General features: G+C 48.7%; 3 protein-coding genes and 1 non-coding gene across 7 annotated transcripts in view; 1 reads left to right on the forward strand and 3 right to left on the reverse strand.

The window, feature by feature from the left end:
* Nucleotides 1–1316: 1316 nt before the first annotated feature.
* Nucleotides 1317–7878, reverse strand: PHB2 (prohibitin 2). 2 transcript variants are annotated; one of them, XM_004387239.2, is made up of 10 exons: nt 7585–7878; nt 7303–7387; nt 6923–7002; nt 5777–5961; nt 5094–5223; nt 4880–4983; nt 4368–4445; nt 3751–3827; nt 3207–3212; nt 1320–2980 (listed from the first exon to the last, which is right to left on the reverse strand). In XM_004387239.2, exons 1-10 carry the CDS (start codon nt 7709–7711, stop codon nt 2953–2955), a joined length of 900 nt encoding a protein of 299 aa, XP_004387296.1. In that variant the 5' UTR covers nt 7712–7878; the 3' UTR covers nt 1320–2952. The 2 variants fall into 2 exon arrangements, with proteins under 2 accessions (XP_023597278.1, XP_004387296.1); XM_023741510.1 differs by lacking the exon at nt 4368–4445 and having other exon boundaries at nt 1317–2980; nt 4903–4983.
* Nucleotides 4543–4809, reverse strand: LOC111822614 (small nucleolar RNA U89). Its single transcript, XR_002825755.1, has one exon. It is a non-coding gene; the product is annotated as a small nucleolar RNA U89 (small nucleolar RNA).
* Nucleotides 7879–7951: 73 nt separating the features above from the next.
* EMG1 (EMG1 N1-specific pseudouridine methyltransferase) lies at nt 7952–13229 on the forward strand. Its single transcript, XM_004387240.2, has 6 exons — nt 7952–8290; nt 11561–11662; nt 11771–11912; nt 12282–12340; nt 12425–12574; nt 12962–13229. Exons 1-6 carry the CDS (start codon nt 8123–8125, stop codon nt 13073–13075), a joined length of 735 nt encoding a protein of 244 aa, XP_004387297.1. The 5' UTR covers nt 7952–8122; the 3' UTR covers nt 13076–13229.
* Nucleotides 13230–13335: 106 nt separating this feature from the next.
* Nucleotides 13336–16424, reverse strand: part of LPCAT3 (lysophosphatidylcholine acyltransferase 3) — a 51669-nt gene continuing 48580 nt past the window's right edge. For 2 of the 3 annotated variants that reach the window (XM_004387241.2, XM_023741511.1), the window contains exons 8-13: nt 16271–16357; nt 16007–16173; nt 15171–15318; nt 14934–15092; nt 14705–14833; nt 13336–13852 (exon numbers count right to left, since the gene is read on the reverse strand). In XM_004387241.2, coding sequence (XP_004387298.1) covers nt 14717–14833; nt 14934–15092; nt 15171–15318; nt 16007–16173; nt 16271–16357 — 678 coding nt within the window. In that variant the 3' untranslated portion in view covers nt 13336–13852; nt 14705–14716. Of the gene's footprint in view, nt 13853–14704; nt 14834–14933; nt 15093–15170; nt 15319–15520; nt 16174–16270; nt 16358–16424 lie in introns of those variants that run through there. The other variant, XR_002825738.1, reaches the window with a different exon arrangement.

Genomic DNA, 16424 nt, shown 5'->3' on the forward strand with positions numbered 1-16424 from the left:
GGGGCTCTGTTTGTAGGCAGGGTCAGGCCTCAGATGAGGGGGCTAGGCCTGGGGGCAGGAGAGGCAGTAGGGTGGGGCTGAGGAGGAAGGCAAAGGGGATCCAAAGACAGTCTTCCTTTTGCTCTTAGGAAGATCACACTCCCTAGTCTAGTCCTGGAGGCAGAGTAGGCCAATGGGAGGGAAGAGACCCCGGGAAAGGTTGGGAGGCCTAATGGCTGGGCCCAGCCTCAGAGAAGGCGCCTGTAGCTGGCGCTGGGAGGTAAGGGGTTAAGGCGGTGGAGGGGGCAGCCTATGGCAGAAGGACACACCTGTGCGCAGGGCGGCGGGCGGGCGGGGCCCAGGTGAGGAGTCCGGTGCTGCCTGGCGGAGAAGGAAGGAGGAAGAGTGGAGGCCAAGGCGGGCTCCGGGCTGTTGAATCCAGGGCTTCAACTCCTCTTTCTCTCCTCAGCACCTACTCTCTAGGGGGCAGGCGAGTCCGGTGACAGGTAAAAGCCACCGGGAGAAGGGTCCTGGGGCTGAGCTAGGGACTGCAAAGCAGGGACTAAGGGCTGGTGAATTGACGTGAGTTGGGAAGAGGTATAGGCTATGGGGGTGGTGGTGGAAGGGGCTCGAAGGAGGACAGATGGGCAGGGGGGCTGCTGAAGTCTTTCCTGGGCCTCAGATGATCAGCTTCTCAGGGTGGGGCTGGTGGCAGGGAGCAGGACTCACCCGGAAGTGTCCCCAGGGACGCAGGTGGTGGGGGGAGGGGAGCCAGTGTTCTACAGCCTCTTCGCAGGGAGTCTGAGTGGGGGGCTGCCTGGCCTGGAGGTGGGCAGGCTGAGTGGGGGCCCCCGTCTTACCCAGCAGTGTTTGGGTGCTAGTTGGGAGTCTCTAATACTGCCGGGTAATGATGGAGGCCCCTGTCTCCAGGCCAGCAGTATACATCACCTCAGGCCCCAGCCCCTAGCGGGCGAAGTCCTGCACCTCCGTCTTCCTACCCACCGTGGAGGCCCCTTCATCTCCAGTGCAGGGTGCTGTAGAAGAGGTGGCTCTCAATTGGCGCTGCCCATTGAAGGGATACAATGGGCCCTGGGCCCTCCCCCAACCCAGTGTGATTTATCATCTGGTGGGTCCAGAACCCACATTCGACCTCGAACCTGCAATTGACTCCTGCACTCTCAAGAGACCTCACCTGGCCTGTGGCTAGGTTTCCTGTAGCAACTGGTCAGCTCTAGCCTGGAATTCCATGTTGGCCGGCTCTGAGTCCATCTTCCAGTACAGTGTTGGATGGTCTAATTGTGAAGCTCCTAACACTGTCTGGTAAAGATGGCCCCCGGGTCGGTTCCCTCTGCAAAGACCTTCAGGGCAACCTGAAGACCATGAAGTTCTCCTGACCAACAACCTCTGACCTTTACCCTGCCAGATCGGGGGTGAATCACTAGGAAAAGGGGAACAATGCAGAGGAAACAAAATGGCTGCCTCTAAGCTGCAGCAGGATTTGGAAATACTTGTTCCCTAGGCAACTCCATTCTCTTCCCGCCTTGGGAAAGTGAAATAAAGTCTGAATAGAACACGTGGAGGGTTGATCCAGATCACTTGACCTGTCTTTTGTATGGTTGTCAATTTCATATTAGGCTCCCAATTTCTCAGGGTCAGGCTGCCTCATCTCTATCCCTTTCATAATACTGAACCCCCAGATCAGGGGAAAGTTAATCTACTTTCTTCAAACTCTAAGACATTGAACATTAATCCAGTCCCTCTACCACACATTTTTGTAATTCCTGTACATACTCTTGCCCCTAGTGTTTTATACTTCCAAATGTTTCTTGTCTCCCCATAGAGACCAAAAAAACCAAACTTGTTGGGGTTGATTCTGACTCTTAGTGACTCCACAGGACACAGAACTGCCTTATAGGGTTTCCAAGCAATGGTGGTGGATTCTTAACTACTCTGGCACTCTTAACCACTGTGCCATCAGGGCTCCCCCCGTAATGACACAGGATGGGAAACGGGCTGTAGTGGGATACAAGTACAAGCAGTGGCGTTTTGTTTCTGGTGCTTGGAATTCAGTGAGGGCTGTCTTGGGAATAACATCAGGAGGCTCATCTAAGGATTGAAAGCAGGTACCTGTTCTGTGGGGGACCCAGAGCTGTGGGAGTAAGGAGCTCACCTCCCTAGGCAGAGCCCTCAGTTATGCAAACAGCTCCTCAGATCTGGTGACCAAGAAACTGTTAAGTATGGGTAGCCCACAGTAGGCAACAAGATCCACTGGGCACAAATGGTCTCCTCCATAGCCACATGAAGCCCTGTCACCAAGGAAGCAGCACTCCTTGGGTCCTGAATTTTTTTGTCTGGCTCAGCAAAGCTACAGCTGCTCCAGCTTCAAGAAAGATGTTGGTAAATAAATGGGGTAATGCAGTAGAAACAGATGGTAGGGTGAAAAGTACAGCTAGGCCTCAGGATCCCAGGGCCTGCTAGTCTCACTCTGTTAGGCTTGGAGGGCGAGGGCAGCAGGGCCTAGGTTCTGCTTGTCCCTAACTGCCCTGGCCTGGTTCTTTGCACCCTCTGCTGGCAGATACCAGGAAAGACCCTGAAGTGTGCGCATGCGTGCTTCTCCTAACACAGCTCAGACACGTGAGGGCTTGACTTCAGTTTAAGTAATAAAAATTTATTGAGAATTCCTGGGATGGTGATTATCTCCTCCCAACCTTGAGGCACTGAACCAACACTGTAGGAAATCACTGAGAAATCACACATGTTCCAACACCCCTGGACAAAATGGAGAAGAGGAAAAGTCATTTCCTTGAAAAAGGGTCAGTCTTCCAAGAGTGGCTGGGAGGGTGGACACAGAGGGGACCATCACATGATACTGGGGTGGGCCAGGGGTGTGCTGGACCCCTAGCTGACTCCTCGAAAACCAGGGGAGAAAGAGACCCACTTCCTCTCTGGGGGCGAAGTTCTTGGTCACCAGGCTCACTTCTTAGCCTTGATGAGACTGTCGCTGTACAAACAAAGGGACAAATGAATGACATTAGGAGACAATAAATGTGACAGAGACAGAGCACCCCAGGCTACTCCCTCCTTAACTACCCTCCTCCCAACTGAGGGTGTATATGTGGGAAAGGGGAATGTAGGGGGTCAAGGGAAGTGGGACGGTGGGTGAGGAGGCAGGGAACGGGAGAAGACGGGCTGCAGGACCCCAGAGAAACAAGGATGCAATGCCCTACCTTCCCCTGAAGTATCACATCACCAGATGAACAGAAGTCACAGGAAGAGAAAAGAAACGCACATGTGATTTGACAGCTTCAGGTTCCACTTCTACGCCCCCCACCCCCACCCCAGCTCTAAACCCTCCTTTCCTTCCAAGACAAAAAGACAAAGCAGGGGTTGGAAGCCAGGAATTAGCTCATGAAAGAGACTTTTCTCTTGGCCCCTGATATTTCTCATCTCTCCTAACATCCTCCCATGTTCCAAAGCAGTAAGCTTAGGGCTGCTGAGTAAAAACAACAGATACTATCTTTCACCATTTTTCAGTTAGATAAAACTTTACAACTGAATGATCCTATTTGATCTCATAAAATCAATCCTACGAGATACAAGATAGGAATTGTCAACCACCTCCGTTTCTAACTGATAAAACCTTGGTTCAGAGAAATAGCATCTTTCAAGGGTCACATGAGCAGCTGGTCACAGTGCAGCCTCCAGAACTCAAGTGGCCAGACAAGCCTCACATTCTTCGTGACACCCCTACTGTGTAGTTTCATCTCTCACCGAGTGAAACTTTCATCCTGTAGGTTTAGCACAAGGTTGTCAGCAGTGAGATAGATACGATTCTGTGATGTGGCGATCTATGGGGAAACAACAAGACAGAAGTTTGCATTAAGCAATGAAAATCTTGACTGCTACCCTTGCAATTCAATAACCATTTATGGAACACATGTGGGTTAGGACTAGGGATACAGAGATGAATAAGACATGGTTTCTGCCCTCATTTGAGGACCCAGAGAAGTGAGCAACTCAAATATGTAATGTTCAAAAAAACCCAAACCCACTGCTGAGTCAATTCCAACTCATAGCCACCCTACTGGACAGAGTAGAACTGCCTCATAGGGTTTCCAAGGAGCAGCTGGTGGATTTGAACTGCCAATCTTTTGGTTAGCAGCTGAGCTCTTAACCACTGTGCCACCAGGGCACCACCAAAAAGGCATGAACAAAGTGTCACAGGAGCCCAGAAGAATCATTTTTGATGGGGAGAGGCGTGTCAAAGCCAGTCTGAGTAGAAAACTCAAGATGCAAGACTCTATAATTTGTTCATGTGACTGTGCTTTAACTTAAAACACCTGCCCTCTCAAGGCAGCCCCCGTGAGACATGCTGGGCTCGTATTTACCGTTTTGGAGATGTTCTGGGCTGCCCGGATTTTGCGCAGTTTGATATAGCCAGGGTTCTTGCTCAGTGCTTCTCCAAGGTGAGCAAGCCAGGGTTAAGGGTCCATACAAGGCTAGCTCTCAATCCCTGGCCGCATCCTCCCTACTCCCTCCCACCCCTTCTCCAGTCCTCTGGGCTGTCAGATCCAAGGTTGTGCTCAGATGGCTCGTGCCTCACCCTACTTTGGTCCCCACCTGTGGGCCCCCCTGCACGCAGCTGCCAGGAACTGGGGACAGCAGCGGAAATGGAGGCAAGGCCAGCAGTGCTATTGATCTGGCCTTACAGTGAAGAGCCAGGCCTCAGGCACCCCCACTAAGATTTCAGATGCCATCCCTAATCCCCACCCCGCAGGGAGCCAGGGTCAGCAGGCACCGAGTCACATTCGCCTTAGTGTCATCAGCCGGCCCACCAGAGAGGACAGGAAAAGCAGGGTGCAAGAGGGGCTGGGCTGAGATTGCTCTAGCAAAAGGATATCATCTTGGCGGCCTCAGCCTCACCCTCAGCCTGCACGATCTTCTGCCGCTGTTCCTGCTTCGCCTTCTCCACCAAGAACTGGGCCCGCTGGGCCTCCTGCTGGGCTGCAATAGGAGTCAGGGGGTCACAGATGCAAGGGGTCAGGAACATCACCAACAGTCCTCCCTCCTCCTGCATTCTCAGAAGCTCTTGTCCCACTCCTCTTGGAACTCACCCACTTGTTTGGCTTCTACAGCAGCAGTGTACTCTCGGCTAAAGCTCAGCTCTGTGATGGCTACATCATCCAGGATGAGGCTGAAGTCCTTGGCCCTCTCTGTCAGCTCCCGTCGGATCAACAGGGACACCTGGGGGCAGGGGTGAGGAGGGGAAGGGAGGGGCAATTTGAGGGGACTGGAGAACTGAAACGAAGGTGTGTTGCTGTGACCACCTGATTTCCTGAGGGTGGCAGAAAATGCCCTAACTCTTTATTTCCTCACTAGAACATCTGAGTTGAAAGGACTTGGTCTAATCTTTTCATTTGATAGATAAGACGAGCTTAGCGGTGGGATGACTGCCCGAAGTTACACTGACTCCTAACCCTCTGTTTTAATACAATGTGCACCTCCTCAGCTTCCTGTCAGACAAACCTGTAACATCAGCCTCCTTGCCAAAAGAGGTGCAGGCAAAGTCTACACTTTGTTGTTAGTGTTTTCTTCTCTGCTCTACAACACTGACTGCTACTGAGTTCCAGTCTTGGCTCTCCTTGTTTTCCAGTGGCCGTTAGTGCCGCTTTTAGATGGAAATGGAACAAGGGTCACAACCCTTTTCTAATAAGCTGCCTTTCCTCATACCTGGTCCCTATGCCCTGCACCTAGGAGGGAAATGCCGACACAGTGCAGATGGTGATGGGAGTCAGACCTGAGCCCGCTGGGTGATCAGCTGTGAGGCATTGAACTTGGCCACCACACTCTTGAGCACTTCATTGACGATGGACGGCAACACTCGCTCCTCATAGTCTAGCCCCAGGCGCTGATACATGCTGGGAAGTTCCAGGGCGTTGGGTCGAGATAGCACTCGCAGGGAGATGTTAACCATCTGCAGGTCTGAGAGTGAAGCCAGTAGTAGTTGGTTAAGACCACGGGGGACCACGGGGGCCTCATCTAGCCCCTTAGCCAAACACCAGCCCCAAGCATTTTCTCCTTGCATTTCCCTCAGTGCCTAACGCAGTGTTGTGCATAGTGGAATTCCCTGGGGGAGGGAGATAATCAGGTCCACGCATGTGACAAGGCAAGGCCAAAGCACCCTCATCCTCTTGTCAAGTCTTCTTTAACCACACTCCCTCTAATGGTAGAGGTAACCTGTTTTTGCCACTTTACTTTGCATAACCTCTATCATGCTGTAGTATAATCATCTGTCTTCTTTACTGGGCATAAGCTCCCCTTGAAGACAATGGTTGTGTTTTATGAATCTTATTCTCAAGACCTTGGGTTTAGTGAATGAATAAACTCACAAACACTAAAAATAGTACAAATAGGTACAACACAGGTTACAGGTGAGCTACTTGTCTCAGTGTGTGTGCACAGGAAGAGAAAGGCGGGAATGAGGAGGAAGGGGTCTGGGGAACTGCAAAAGCATGGCTTCTACGTATGCTCTGGAAAGAGGAAACAGGTATGCCAGTGAAGAATGAGGATGAGAAACAGACTTTCCCCAGGACAAGGCATGCTAGAGAGTGTACTTATTTTAAGTTGAGCAGTTAGAAGAAAAAAATTTTTTAAATGAGGTTTTGATCTAGGCAGTGAGTAAGACATACAAGATCCCTGCCCTCACTGAGTTTACACTGTAGAGGAGGGACAATTAATTAAAATATGTGAACATACAGTGTGCCAGGCTGTGTACAGCTTTAACCCCCAGATGTATATACTTTGATGATAGCTCTCTTGCAAAGTTGGAAACCAAGACCCAAAAGACCTGGCACTACCATCTTCCCCTAGGATCCCTTGCCAGGCTCCTTTATTTATTTTGTGACTCCCATCTGCCTTGTAACTCCCAAGTGCCCAAACCTACCTTTGGAGCCTGTGGGGGAGGAGATTTTCCGAGGTCTGGCCCGGATGTCATAGATGATGGGGTACTGGAACCAGGGAATCCTGGAGGAGAGAGAACAGGCATAGATACTTCACTATTTCACTAGCTTTGCCTGGCCTGCCCTCATCAGAAAATTCTTGGCCCGCTTTTCCCCTTAATGACCACGGACAAGGCGAGATTCTCTGCTCCCTTTAGATTAAGTTTATGTGTTACTGGAGTTTCAGGCAGCACTCGCTGTCCTGTGAAAGGGTGAGGAGAAGAAAGAGCAGTGTTGAATTCTGTTGCAAGTCCTATCATAGCCACTAGTGGGGTCAGCGTCAAAGGTGAAGGGTCAGGGTCAGTACGTCTCTGACCGCCATTACCTGAAGTGAAGGCCCTCGGCCAGGATGGTGTCCTGCTGCACGCCACCGATCCGGTTAAAGAAGATGGCTCTGTGCCCGCCCTCCACTGTAGAGAGAAGGGTGGGGAATCGGGCCACGTAGCGGTTCAGTGTACGTGCTATGCTCTAGTGGGGCAGGGTGAGGGGCTAGGGAGCGCGAGGACGCGACGGGACATGGCAAACAGTCTGGGGAGGGGTAGAAGGGGGTCCCGGAAGGTCAGGACGAGGACGTGTCGGGCCCAGCGAGCGGGCAGGAGGAGCTCACCAGTGAACACGGACTCGCGGACGCCGTAGGCCACGGCGCCGGCTCCCAGTAGCAACTTCAGCGCCATGCCCATGCCCCGAGGGCCGGCAGGCAACCGTCCTGCTAAGTCCTTCAAGTTCTGGGCCATGTCCTCTCCTGAGGCCTGCGGGACCAGGGGTTAGAAGGGGGTGCCGGCCCGCCTCTACCCTGCCCCAGTTTAGGAATCACACCCTTCACACGAGGGTCCGAGGCCCGCCGGGCTAGCAGGAGAAAGGGCACCGGAAGTGCGCTGTCTTCTAAGCCCTCCCCCCCTGCCCAGTGGCGGACCCAAACTTCGCGCACAGGAATTGCGCATCCGGAAGTCCCCGCCCCCTTCTGGACCCCTGCTCTCCCACGGCGGCTTCGGTAGTGCGAGACCGCAAACCATCGCCATTTCCAAGCTCCCGCTTCCAAAATGGCAGCCGGAAGGAAGTTTGAGATTAGGGGGAGGTCCGCTACGGCGCGAGGTTCTGAGAAATTGACGTGAGGACGTTGGTGCAAGTTCCGGTCCGCTTGCAAGATGGCTGCGCCCAGTGGTGGATTCCAGCCTCGTGAACGACGCGGTGGAGAGCAGGAACAGGGCTGGGATGTTGTGGCGCCCAAGAGGCCCCGACTCGGGGCAGGAAGCAAGATTGGAGGCCGTAGGCTCATTGTGGTGCTGGAAGGGGCCAGTCTGGAGACAGTCAAGGTAGTTTGGGCCGGCAGTTTGGGAGGTGGGAACTGGTAGATTGATAGGCTGGGATTCCGTGCAGTGAGGAGCTCGAAGTGGGTAGAGAGAGTAGAGAGAGGTGAAACATTCTTTTGGCGCGTAGGTGGCTTAATTGGTTGTCTTCTTGGTTTAACATCCTGTTTCGATAGTACTCAATTTCTTCTGCCCTTATTGAATCTCATTCCAGCCCGCACCGTAGTGCTTACAGTTGTTTTACCAATATTGTTTTTTGGGGGAGGTGGGGGAGGTCATCTAAAGGGAGGGGCCACTACTCGTCTGACAGTTTGTCATACTGTGGTATTGTGGTGGCTTGTGTGTTGCTATGATACTGGAAGCTATGCTACCATTATTTCAAATACCAGCAGTGGCACCCATGGTGGACAGGGTTCACGGAGCTTCCAGACTAAGACTAGGAAGAAAGGCTGGCAATCTACTTCCGAAAATTAACCAATAAAAACCCTATGGATCAGGACATAATGTTGTTCAGCTGGGCTCAGACATGCCAGCTGTCGTGGAGATTGGTGCAGGACTGAGCAACTTAGTTCTTATACTGCATTAACTGTTTGCACTACCCAGGTTCTCGTCATATATTACATAGGGATGATAATAATAGTGCCTACCTCATAGGGGTGTTGGGAGGAATAAAGGAATTAATATGTGTAAAGGGCTTAGAATACTGTCTAAAACCAAACCCACTGCTGTTGAGTTGATTCCGACTCATAGCAACCCTGTAGGGTTTCCAAGGCTGTAAATCTCTACGGAAGCAGACTGCCACATCTTTCTCCTACAGAGCTGCTGGTGGTTTTGAACTGCCAGCCTTTTGGTTAGCAGTTGATCACTTTAACCACTACACCACCAGGGCTCCTTGGAATACTGTCTGACACTTGGTAAATCATACTATTATTGTTATTTATTCTAGGTTCCTTATTAAGAAGTTGAAACTGTCACAGCCAAATTGAAATTCTTAGAGCATGCTCCGAAAGAATTCCGGCCAGCTTGTCATCAGTGGTACTTCAAGGGTTATTGTGGTTAGGTGCTGTCGAGTTGGTTCACTGTGACCCTATAGGACAGAGTAGAACTGCCCCATAGGGTTTCCAACGAGCAGCTGGTAGATTTGAACTGCCGACCTTTTGGTTAGCAGCTGAACTCTTAACTACTACACCACCAGGGGTCCACTTCAAGGGTAATAGAATTCATAGCTCCTTGAAATCTTCATCGGTTTGTTCTGTTTTCTTTCACCTTCCTTGTGCTGGCCTCTCCTGCTTCTGCTAGCCTCATCTGGGCCTGCGCTCTACATTTATTCCTTGTACTCCAGCCTCTTTGGCCTTCTTTAAGTTCTTTGAAAGCAGTAAGTTCTCTTATACCTTAAGGTCATTGCACATGTTGTTCTCTATCTGGAAGCTCCCTTTACTCAGCTCTGTCTAATTCGTACTTATTTTTTCATTTATTTAACAATTATTGAGTCTCTGGTTAAATATTACCTCCTCAGAGAAATGACTCCCCTCCCTGGTATAAATCGGATCCTCCTGTTATGATCCTTTAACGAACCCTTTACTTTTCCTTCATAATGCTTATCAGTTTAAATGTTCATATGATTGTTACTGTTTGTCTTTTCCACGAGGAGGCTCTATGAGAGCAAAGAATTTTAAAAATTCTTTCTTGTATCCACAGTGCCTAGCAGAGTCATGGCACATGATAGGTGCTTTGTAAGTCCTTGTTGAATCAGTGATTATACATAAAAATGTTACTTCTTCATAACTAAATGTGGCATTAAAAAAAATTTTTTTTCGTTCTTTCACTTCTCGGCCCTACTTATCCTCTCGTCTTTAAAACTCTGGATATTTTCTGTTACTATGCCTTTTCTAGTCATTCCCTGATTATTCTAGTTAGTAGTTTTCAAACTTTTTAACCATAACCCACAATAAAAAAAATTACATTATGAGCCAGTACCCACACTCAACTATGTGATACCAAGCTTCACGAACCATTACTTACCATTACTACATGTGAAGTGCTCTGATATTTTCGATTCTGTTTCATTAAAAGAACAAAAACTCTGGTAATAACCTACTAATGGGTTGTAACTGGATTATTCAAGAGGTTCTCTTTTTTTCTTGTAACTAAGGGTGTCCCATGGGCTGACTTCTTGGTCTTTCATTCTTCCTCTGTGCTTACTCTTTGTGCTATTCCTGTCATTTTGACTATTCAGTTAATTTCAAAATCTGTATCACTTTCCCCACCCTCAACTTTTTGGAGCCATATATCTCAAGATGTTGTAGGACATACAAATGTTCTATTGATATGTAAAAACAGCCTTTCAAAAGCTGTATTTGTACTATGTTTTAGAGTTTTAACTGACCACCCTAGAGCTCCTTAGGACTCCAAATTACGATTATTTCTTTTGGTTTCTTTTAGCTGCTACAGATGTTGTCCAGATCTTTATTATCAAACTTCCAGCTGGTGTCTTTTCCAGTATACACAGAGTTGCCAGGATCATATTTCTCAGTCACTGCCATCATGCCTCTCTTTCTTGAGAATTATTTCTAGTTTTGTGCTTGTTACATGAGGATGCTATAGTTTACAAAGCAGTTTCATAATCACTTTTGATCACTGCCCTTTAGTGTCTCAATTCCCACTTTTTCAGTGTCATTTACTTTCCTGTTTCTGCTTTCTTGACTCCCATTCATACTTTTGCCCACATTAGTCTTAAAAGTGGGAATAACCTTTGTTTTACTTCTAAGAGATGTATTCCTTGATTAAACTCCTTCCCGTATCATTGGAATTTTCACACTTCTTACTGTTCAGATTTACTCTTCACTTAGTGCATGTTCAAGCAGATTGAGGGCTGTGACTGTATTTTGCCCATACGCACTTATTGCTCCTTGTCATAAACATAAGCATATAACTTTGCTCACTAACCTAAGTCTTACCTGGTTCCAGAATCCCTCACTGGCCTTGCCTGATAAGCACAGGTTTTAAATTAAACCCAGTTGAGATCATGTGAAGTCACAGGTGTGCTCTTCCTCCCTTTTCCTCTAAGACCAGTTACTTGGAATAACATAGTAACCCCTGAAGGGCTTGCTGGGCCCTACCCCAGTGTTTCTGATTCAGTACATCTGAAGTAGGCCTGAGAATTTGCCTTTCTGACAAGTTCTCAGATGCTGCTGCTGGTTTGGGGACCATATTTTGAGAACCACTGGATGAGGTAATAGCTTATGTTGCTCTCTCATGTTCCTTGCTTTTCCCCAGGTAGGGAAGACATATGAGCTACTCAACTGTGATAAGCACAAGTCTATGTTGTTGAAGAATGGACGGGACCCTGGGGAAGTAAGACCAGACATAGCCCACCAGGTAACTCCAGGACAGAGCTCACACCCCTTGAGCCTTTGTATGGAGGGTAAGGCAGCAGTGTGCTGCTTCTCTTCACCTTTCATTGTGCTTGGTTTTCACCTCCCTCAGAGTTTACTCATGCTGATGGACAGTCCCCTGAACCGAGCTGGCTTGCTACAAGTTTACATCCACACCCAGAAGAATGTGCTGATTGAAGTGAACCCCCAAACTCGAATTCCCAGAACCTTTGACCGCTTCTGTGGCCTCATGGGTGAGAAGCCTTAGGACTTAAAGTTCAGTAGTGGAGAAGGGAGAAAGAGGAAAAATGAGAAATTAAATGTGGAAGCTTTAAGCTGGGGCACACAACATGATTGATGGCAGTACATGGAATCTTCATTACCTTCCATGTGCAGGGAAATACCACTCTCCTGCCTGAGCTCCTGGCTGAGTAAGAACGAGTGGCTGAACCTGTCAGCTGTCCTTCTAGTTATATGCTGGACAGCTGCTTGTTCTTAAATTTTGTAGTCTGGATGCAAAGGACACACACAGCCCATTTACCTAGGGGTTTTTTTGGTTAGATTACTGGGCAGAAGAAATGGGGTCTCCACCTAGCTCTGACCTTTTTCCTCCCCCCCGCCAGTTCAGCTTTTACACAAACTCAGCGTTCGAGCAGCTGATGGCCCCCAGAAGCTGTTGAAGGTGAGGTATTGAAACTCACTAGTTGGAGATAGGGTTTTGAGAATGTTACTCGGACTGATGCTTCTTTCTTTCTTTTTTTTTAAGGTAATTAAGAATCCAGTGTCAGATCACTTCCCAGTTGGATGTATGAAAATTGGCACTTCTTTTTCCACCCAAGTCGTTAGTGATGTACGAGAGTTGGTGCCCAGCAGTGACCCTATTGTTTTTGTGGTGGGAGCCTTTGCCCATGGCAAGGTAAGGGCTTAGATCCCAAGGGAACTAACGCCCCACCCTCACCCCATGCGAGGGCAACACCTGTTCCTTTGTAGAGCTGAGGTTTAGTACAGAATTCAGAAAGCAGTTAGCATTTTGACAATCCTTGTTCTTACTAGTTGGGAAATAAAGGGTAGAAACAGAGCCAGAAGACAAATGGAAGTTCCACATCCTGCCCCAGGGTGCAGCAAATGAGGACTGCTGGGATATGTGTAATAGTCAAAGCTAGGACCTCCTTCATCCTTTGTACAACTGTGGCCTTAAACAGCACACTGAGATACTAACTCAGCTATAGCCATGTTTTCCTGCCTAAAGGAGAAGGGCTGACCCTGCTGTCTATTTCAGCTGACAAAACTCTTTTCTCCCTAGGTGAATGTGGAGTATACAGAGAAGGTGGTGTCCATCAGCAACTATCCCCTTTCTGCTGCCCTCACCTGTGCAAAACTGACCACAGCCTTTGAAGAAGTATGGGGGGTCATCTGACAGTAGAAGACCCTTGTTCCAAAACACAAAGACTGTTTACATCCCTTGACTCTGTTCTGAGCTGACTGCTGAATGACTTCTGCACTGAGACTGTGGAGTTGTGGGAAGCCAGGGCTGTATTTGCTATTAGCTTTATCCTATAAACATAATTCTTATAAACCTAGTTGTTCTTTGGGCGTTCCTCAGCTTAGTGTCTAGTGGTATAAAGTGTTTGCTCCTCTCAGATTTCAGGTGAAGATGGGAGGTTCCAGTCTTCTCAGTTTGGTTCCAGGCTTTAGCTCCAATTTCCTAAATTACTGTGCTGTAAAGGAGAGAGCCCTAATTATTTCAGCAGTGGAGAACTGTGTCAGAAAGAAGGCAGCCAGGAATACTAGCAGTGAAAAACTCAATAAACAGAAGTGATTTTATCTGGTACAGTTCCAAGGTAGAAAAAGTGGAGCAGGCGGGGGCCTTGTAACCCTTCCCTCCCCCCCATGGGGGGGGTGGTGGTAGCGGCACATATACAATCATAGTAAATTGGCAGAAGAAAAACAACAGATTCCTGGCTAGCGGGGGAGAGATAAGGCAACGTGCATGGGGGAGCACAGAGGGGAGACATGGGCCCCTCTACTCCTCCCACAAGAGTTTCCCCTTTGGCCCCAAATGAAGACTTGGCTGGCAGCAGAGGCACAGCTAGGAGTGCCATGTCTTCCAACTCCCTGGCTTCTGTGCCTGGAGTGAGGGAGTCCTGTGAGAAAGGAGACAAGTAGTTTCTGCATCAGTCCTGCTCGAGGCCACCTGCAAGAGAAGAAATTTGATTGGCAGGCTGGTTAGAGTTGCTGCTCCTAGTCCCTGGTCTGTAGCCCTTCCACATCTTCCTAGCATGCCTCAGTAAGTTAGAATAGTCAGTGCCACATACTGTGTTTTCTAGTAGCTAGGCTACCTTGAAAGAAGAAGAATGTGCTGACTGAAGTGAACCCCCGGACTCGAATTCCCAGAACCTCTGACTGCTTCTGTGGCCTCATGGGTAAGAAGCCTTAGGACTTAAAGTTCAGTAGTGGAGAAGGGAGAAAGAGGACAAAGGAGAAATTAAACGGAAGCTTTAAGCTGGAGCACACAACATGACTGATAGCAGTACATGGGTTCTTCATTACCTTCCATGTGCAGGGATTACCAATACTAATAACATGTCCACTGCACAACATTAAAAAAGGTATAAGGCAGAGAAGGAAGTGTCCCTCGGTGGCAGGGGCTGTTCAGTGGTAGAATTCTTGCTTTCCATGCAGGAGACCTAGGTTTGATTCCTGGCCAATGCATCTCATACACAGCTACCACCCGTCTGCCAGTGGTGGCTTACATGTTGCTATGATGCTGAATAGGTTCAGCTGAGCTTCCAGACTAAGGTGGACTAGGAAGAAAGACCTGGCAATCTCTTCCCAAAAATCATCCAATGAAAACCCTATGGATCACAGTGGAACACTGTCCAAACTGCACCCAATCACGGGGATGGTGCAGGACTGGGCAGCGTTTTGTGCCATTGTGTATGCAGCTGCCATGAGTCGGGTGATGGCAGCTAACAATAACATCTTTTTTTCAATCCATCGCTCTACTTTGGTAGTTTTGAGTTTAGCTGTAGGGAAGTCTACTTACTAGGGAAATAGATTACTCCATTTTCTTTAACTTCTCTTTCCTTGGCACCATTGCTTTGTGAAGATAAGGCAGTATGACTAGTAGGCTCAAGAAGAAGATATGGCCAAGAAAATAGATGGATTTATACACCTGTGGAGAGAGACAGGCTACTGAGGTAGACAGCATGGAACATCCCTTAATGCCTAAGGTGTCACCGATTTCCCTCCCATCCTCACAAGCAGGCCCTCACCTTAAGCCATTTGTCCCACGTGAAGAGGCAGAAGGCAGTCATCGAGTAACCCATGAAGAGCCAGTGGATGGTTTGTTGCACCAAATAGAAGAAGGGTTGTAGGGCAGTAGTGGAGGCCAGGTTGCTCAGGACTGGGCTTTCTCGAATTAGGCTGGCAGCCTGGGGAGGAAGGAGGGAGGTCTTCAGAATCTTGTTGCTTCCCATACTCCCCTTCTACCCATTACCCTTGAGGCCTACCTGTCTTTCCACAATAACAATAAGGAATTCCATCTGGAAGCAGATCAGGTATCCTGAGTGTAGGCCATGCCAGAGGGCCAAGAATAGCAACGAGAGACCATGGGATAGTTCTTTATTTCCAAGGAACTTGAGTCTTTTGAAGAAGTAACTAGAGAAAAGGGTGGGTAAGGATGAACCTCATACCAGGTCTTGCATTCCCGCCATCCTGCCACTAGGTTCTCAGTGCCCTGAGGAGTGAAGTGGCGTGGAGTGGAGCTGGCTCCCACTTGTGGCCACCAGGGGTTAGGGAGGCAGTGCTAGTGCTACATGATTAGCTTTAGAGATGAAAGGCAGTTAAGTTGACGACTCACAGTTTAGAGACAGAAAACAGACCCAAGGCTTAGCTGGGTGATCTTGGGCAAGCCACTTCATTCAACAGATAATGACTGTGTGCCTACTGAGTGCCTGATGCTGAGACCACAGTGGTGAACACGATAGACCAGTTCTCTACTCGTGCTGCTTACATCTCTAGTGGTGGGACAAACAAGCAAACAAACAAAGATGTTTTTTAAACAATGCAATGGAGAACATAAAACCAGTGGCCGAGCTGGAATTAAAACTCGGGATTCAAGGCACTTGGATATCTTGCTTTTGTTTTTCAAATATGACAGGAATTATTATTTTTTTTTTCAGAGGGGCAGGGAGACAAAAGTAAATGTGTGTGTGAGAGGGACTGGAGGTTCTACCTGAAGTGGGAAAAGATGGATAGAGGGTGACATAACAAATGCCTGCCCTCAAATCTGGGGATGCCGTGGAAAGAAGGAGCTAGGGCACAGATCTCCCCTCCTGTTGCTTACCGGGCCACCCAGGCATTGGTATTGATGTTGAAAGAGTTGATAGTGCCAGTGAAGCGGGGGGTCGTCTCAAAGAGCCACACCTTCATGTTAGCACAGGCATCCCACTTTGCCTCTCTATTTTCATCAAAGCCATTAAAGCCCAGTCCTGTCAAAATGCATACTCCTTCCTGAGGGAAGGAACAACAACTGTTAGGGTTCTTGCCACTCTCCTCACCTTCCCCACAACTTGTCTATATGTGTCTCTGATCCTTCTTCTCTACTTACTGTGACTAGCCAACAGGTAACGTATTTGTAGAGCACAAACTTGCCCCAGATCAGCATGTACATACAGCGGAACCAGAAAGGGCGGTTCTTGAGAGAAGAAAGAACACATGTGCATTAGGGCTATCACACGGGCAAAGCAAATTTCCCTTAACAT

Source organism: Trichechus manatus, unplaced genomic scaffold (assembly GCF_000243295.1).
Source record: "Trichechus manatus latirostris isolate Lorelei unplaced genomic scaffold, TriManLat1.0 scaffold00182, whole genome shotgun sequence".
In the NCBI taxonomy this organism is placed as follows: Eukaryota; Metazoa; Chordata; class Mammalia; order Sirenia; family Trichechidae; genus Trichechus; species Trichechus manatus.

Coding starts and splice junctions, on each gene's coding strand:
- PHB2 (XM_004387239.2), bottom strand. CDS start 7,711: ATGGCCCAGAACTTGAAGGACTTAGCAGGACGGTTGCCTGCCGGCCCT. Junction 4,984..5,093: donor TGTAGAAGCCAAACAAGTGG/GTGAGTTCCAAG, acceptor CTCCTATTGCAG/CCCAGCAGGAGGCCCAGCGG. Junction 3,828..4,367: donor CCCAGAACATCTCCAAAACG/GTAAATACGAGC, acceptor GTTTCCCCATAG/ATCGCCACATCACAGAATCG.
- EMG1 (XM_004387240.2), top strand. CDS start 8,123: ATGGCTGCGCCCAGTGGTGGATTCCAGCCTCGTGAACGACGCGGTGGA. Junction 11,913..12,281: donor CCGCTTCTGTGGCCTCATGG/GTGAGAAGCCTT, acceptor CCCCCCCGCCAG/TTCAGCTTTTACACAAACTC. Junction 12,341..12,424: donor GCCCCCAGAAGCTGTTGAAG/GTGAGGTATTGA, acceptor TTTTTTTTTAAG/GTAATTAAGAATCCAGTGTC.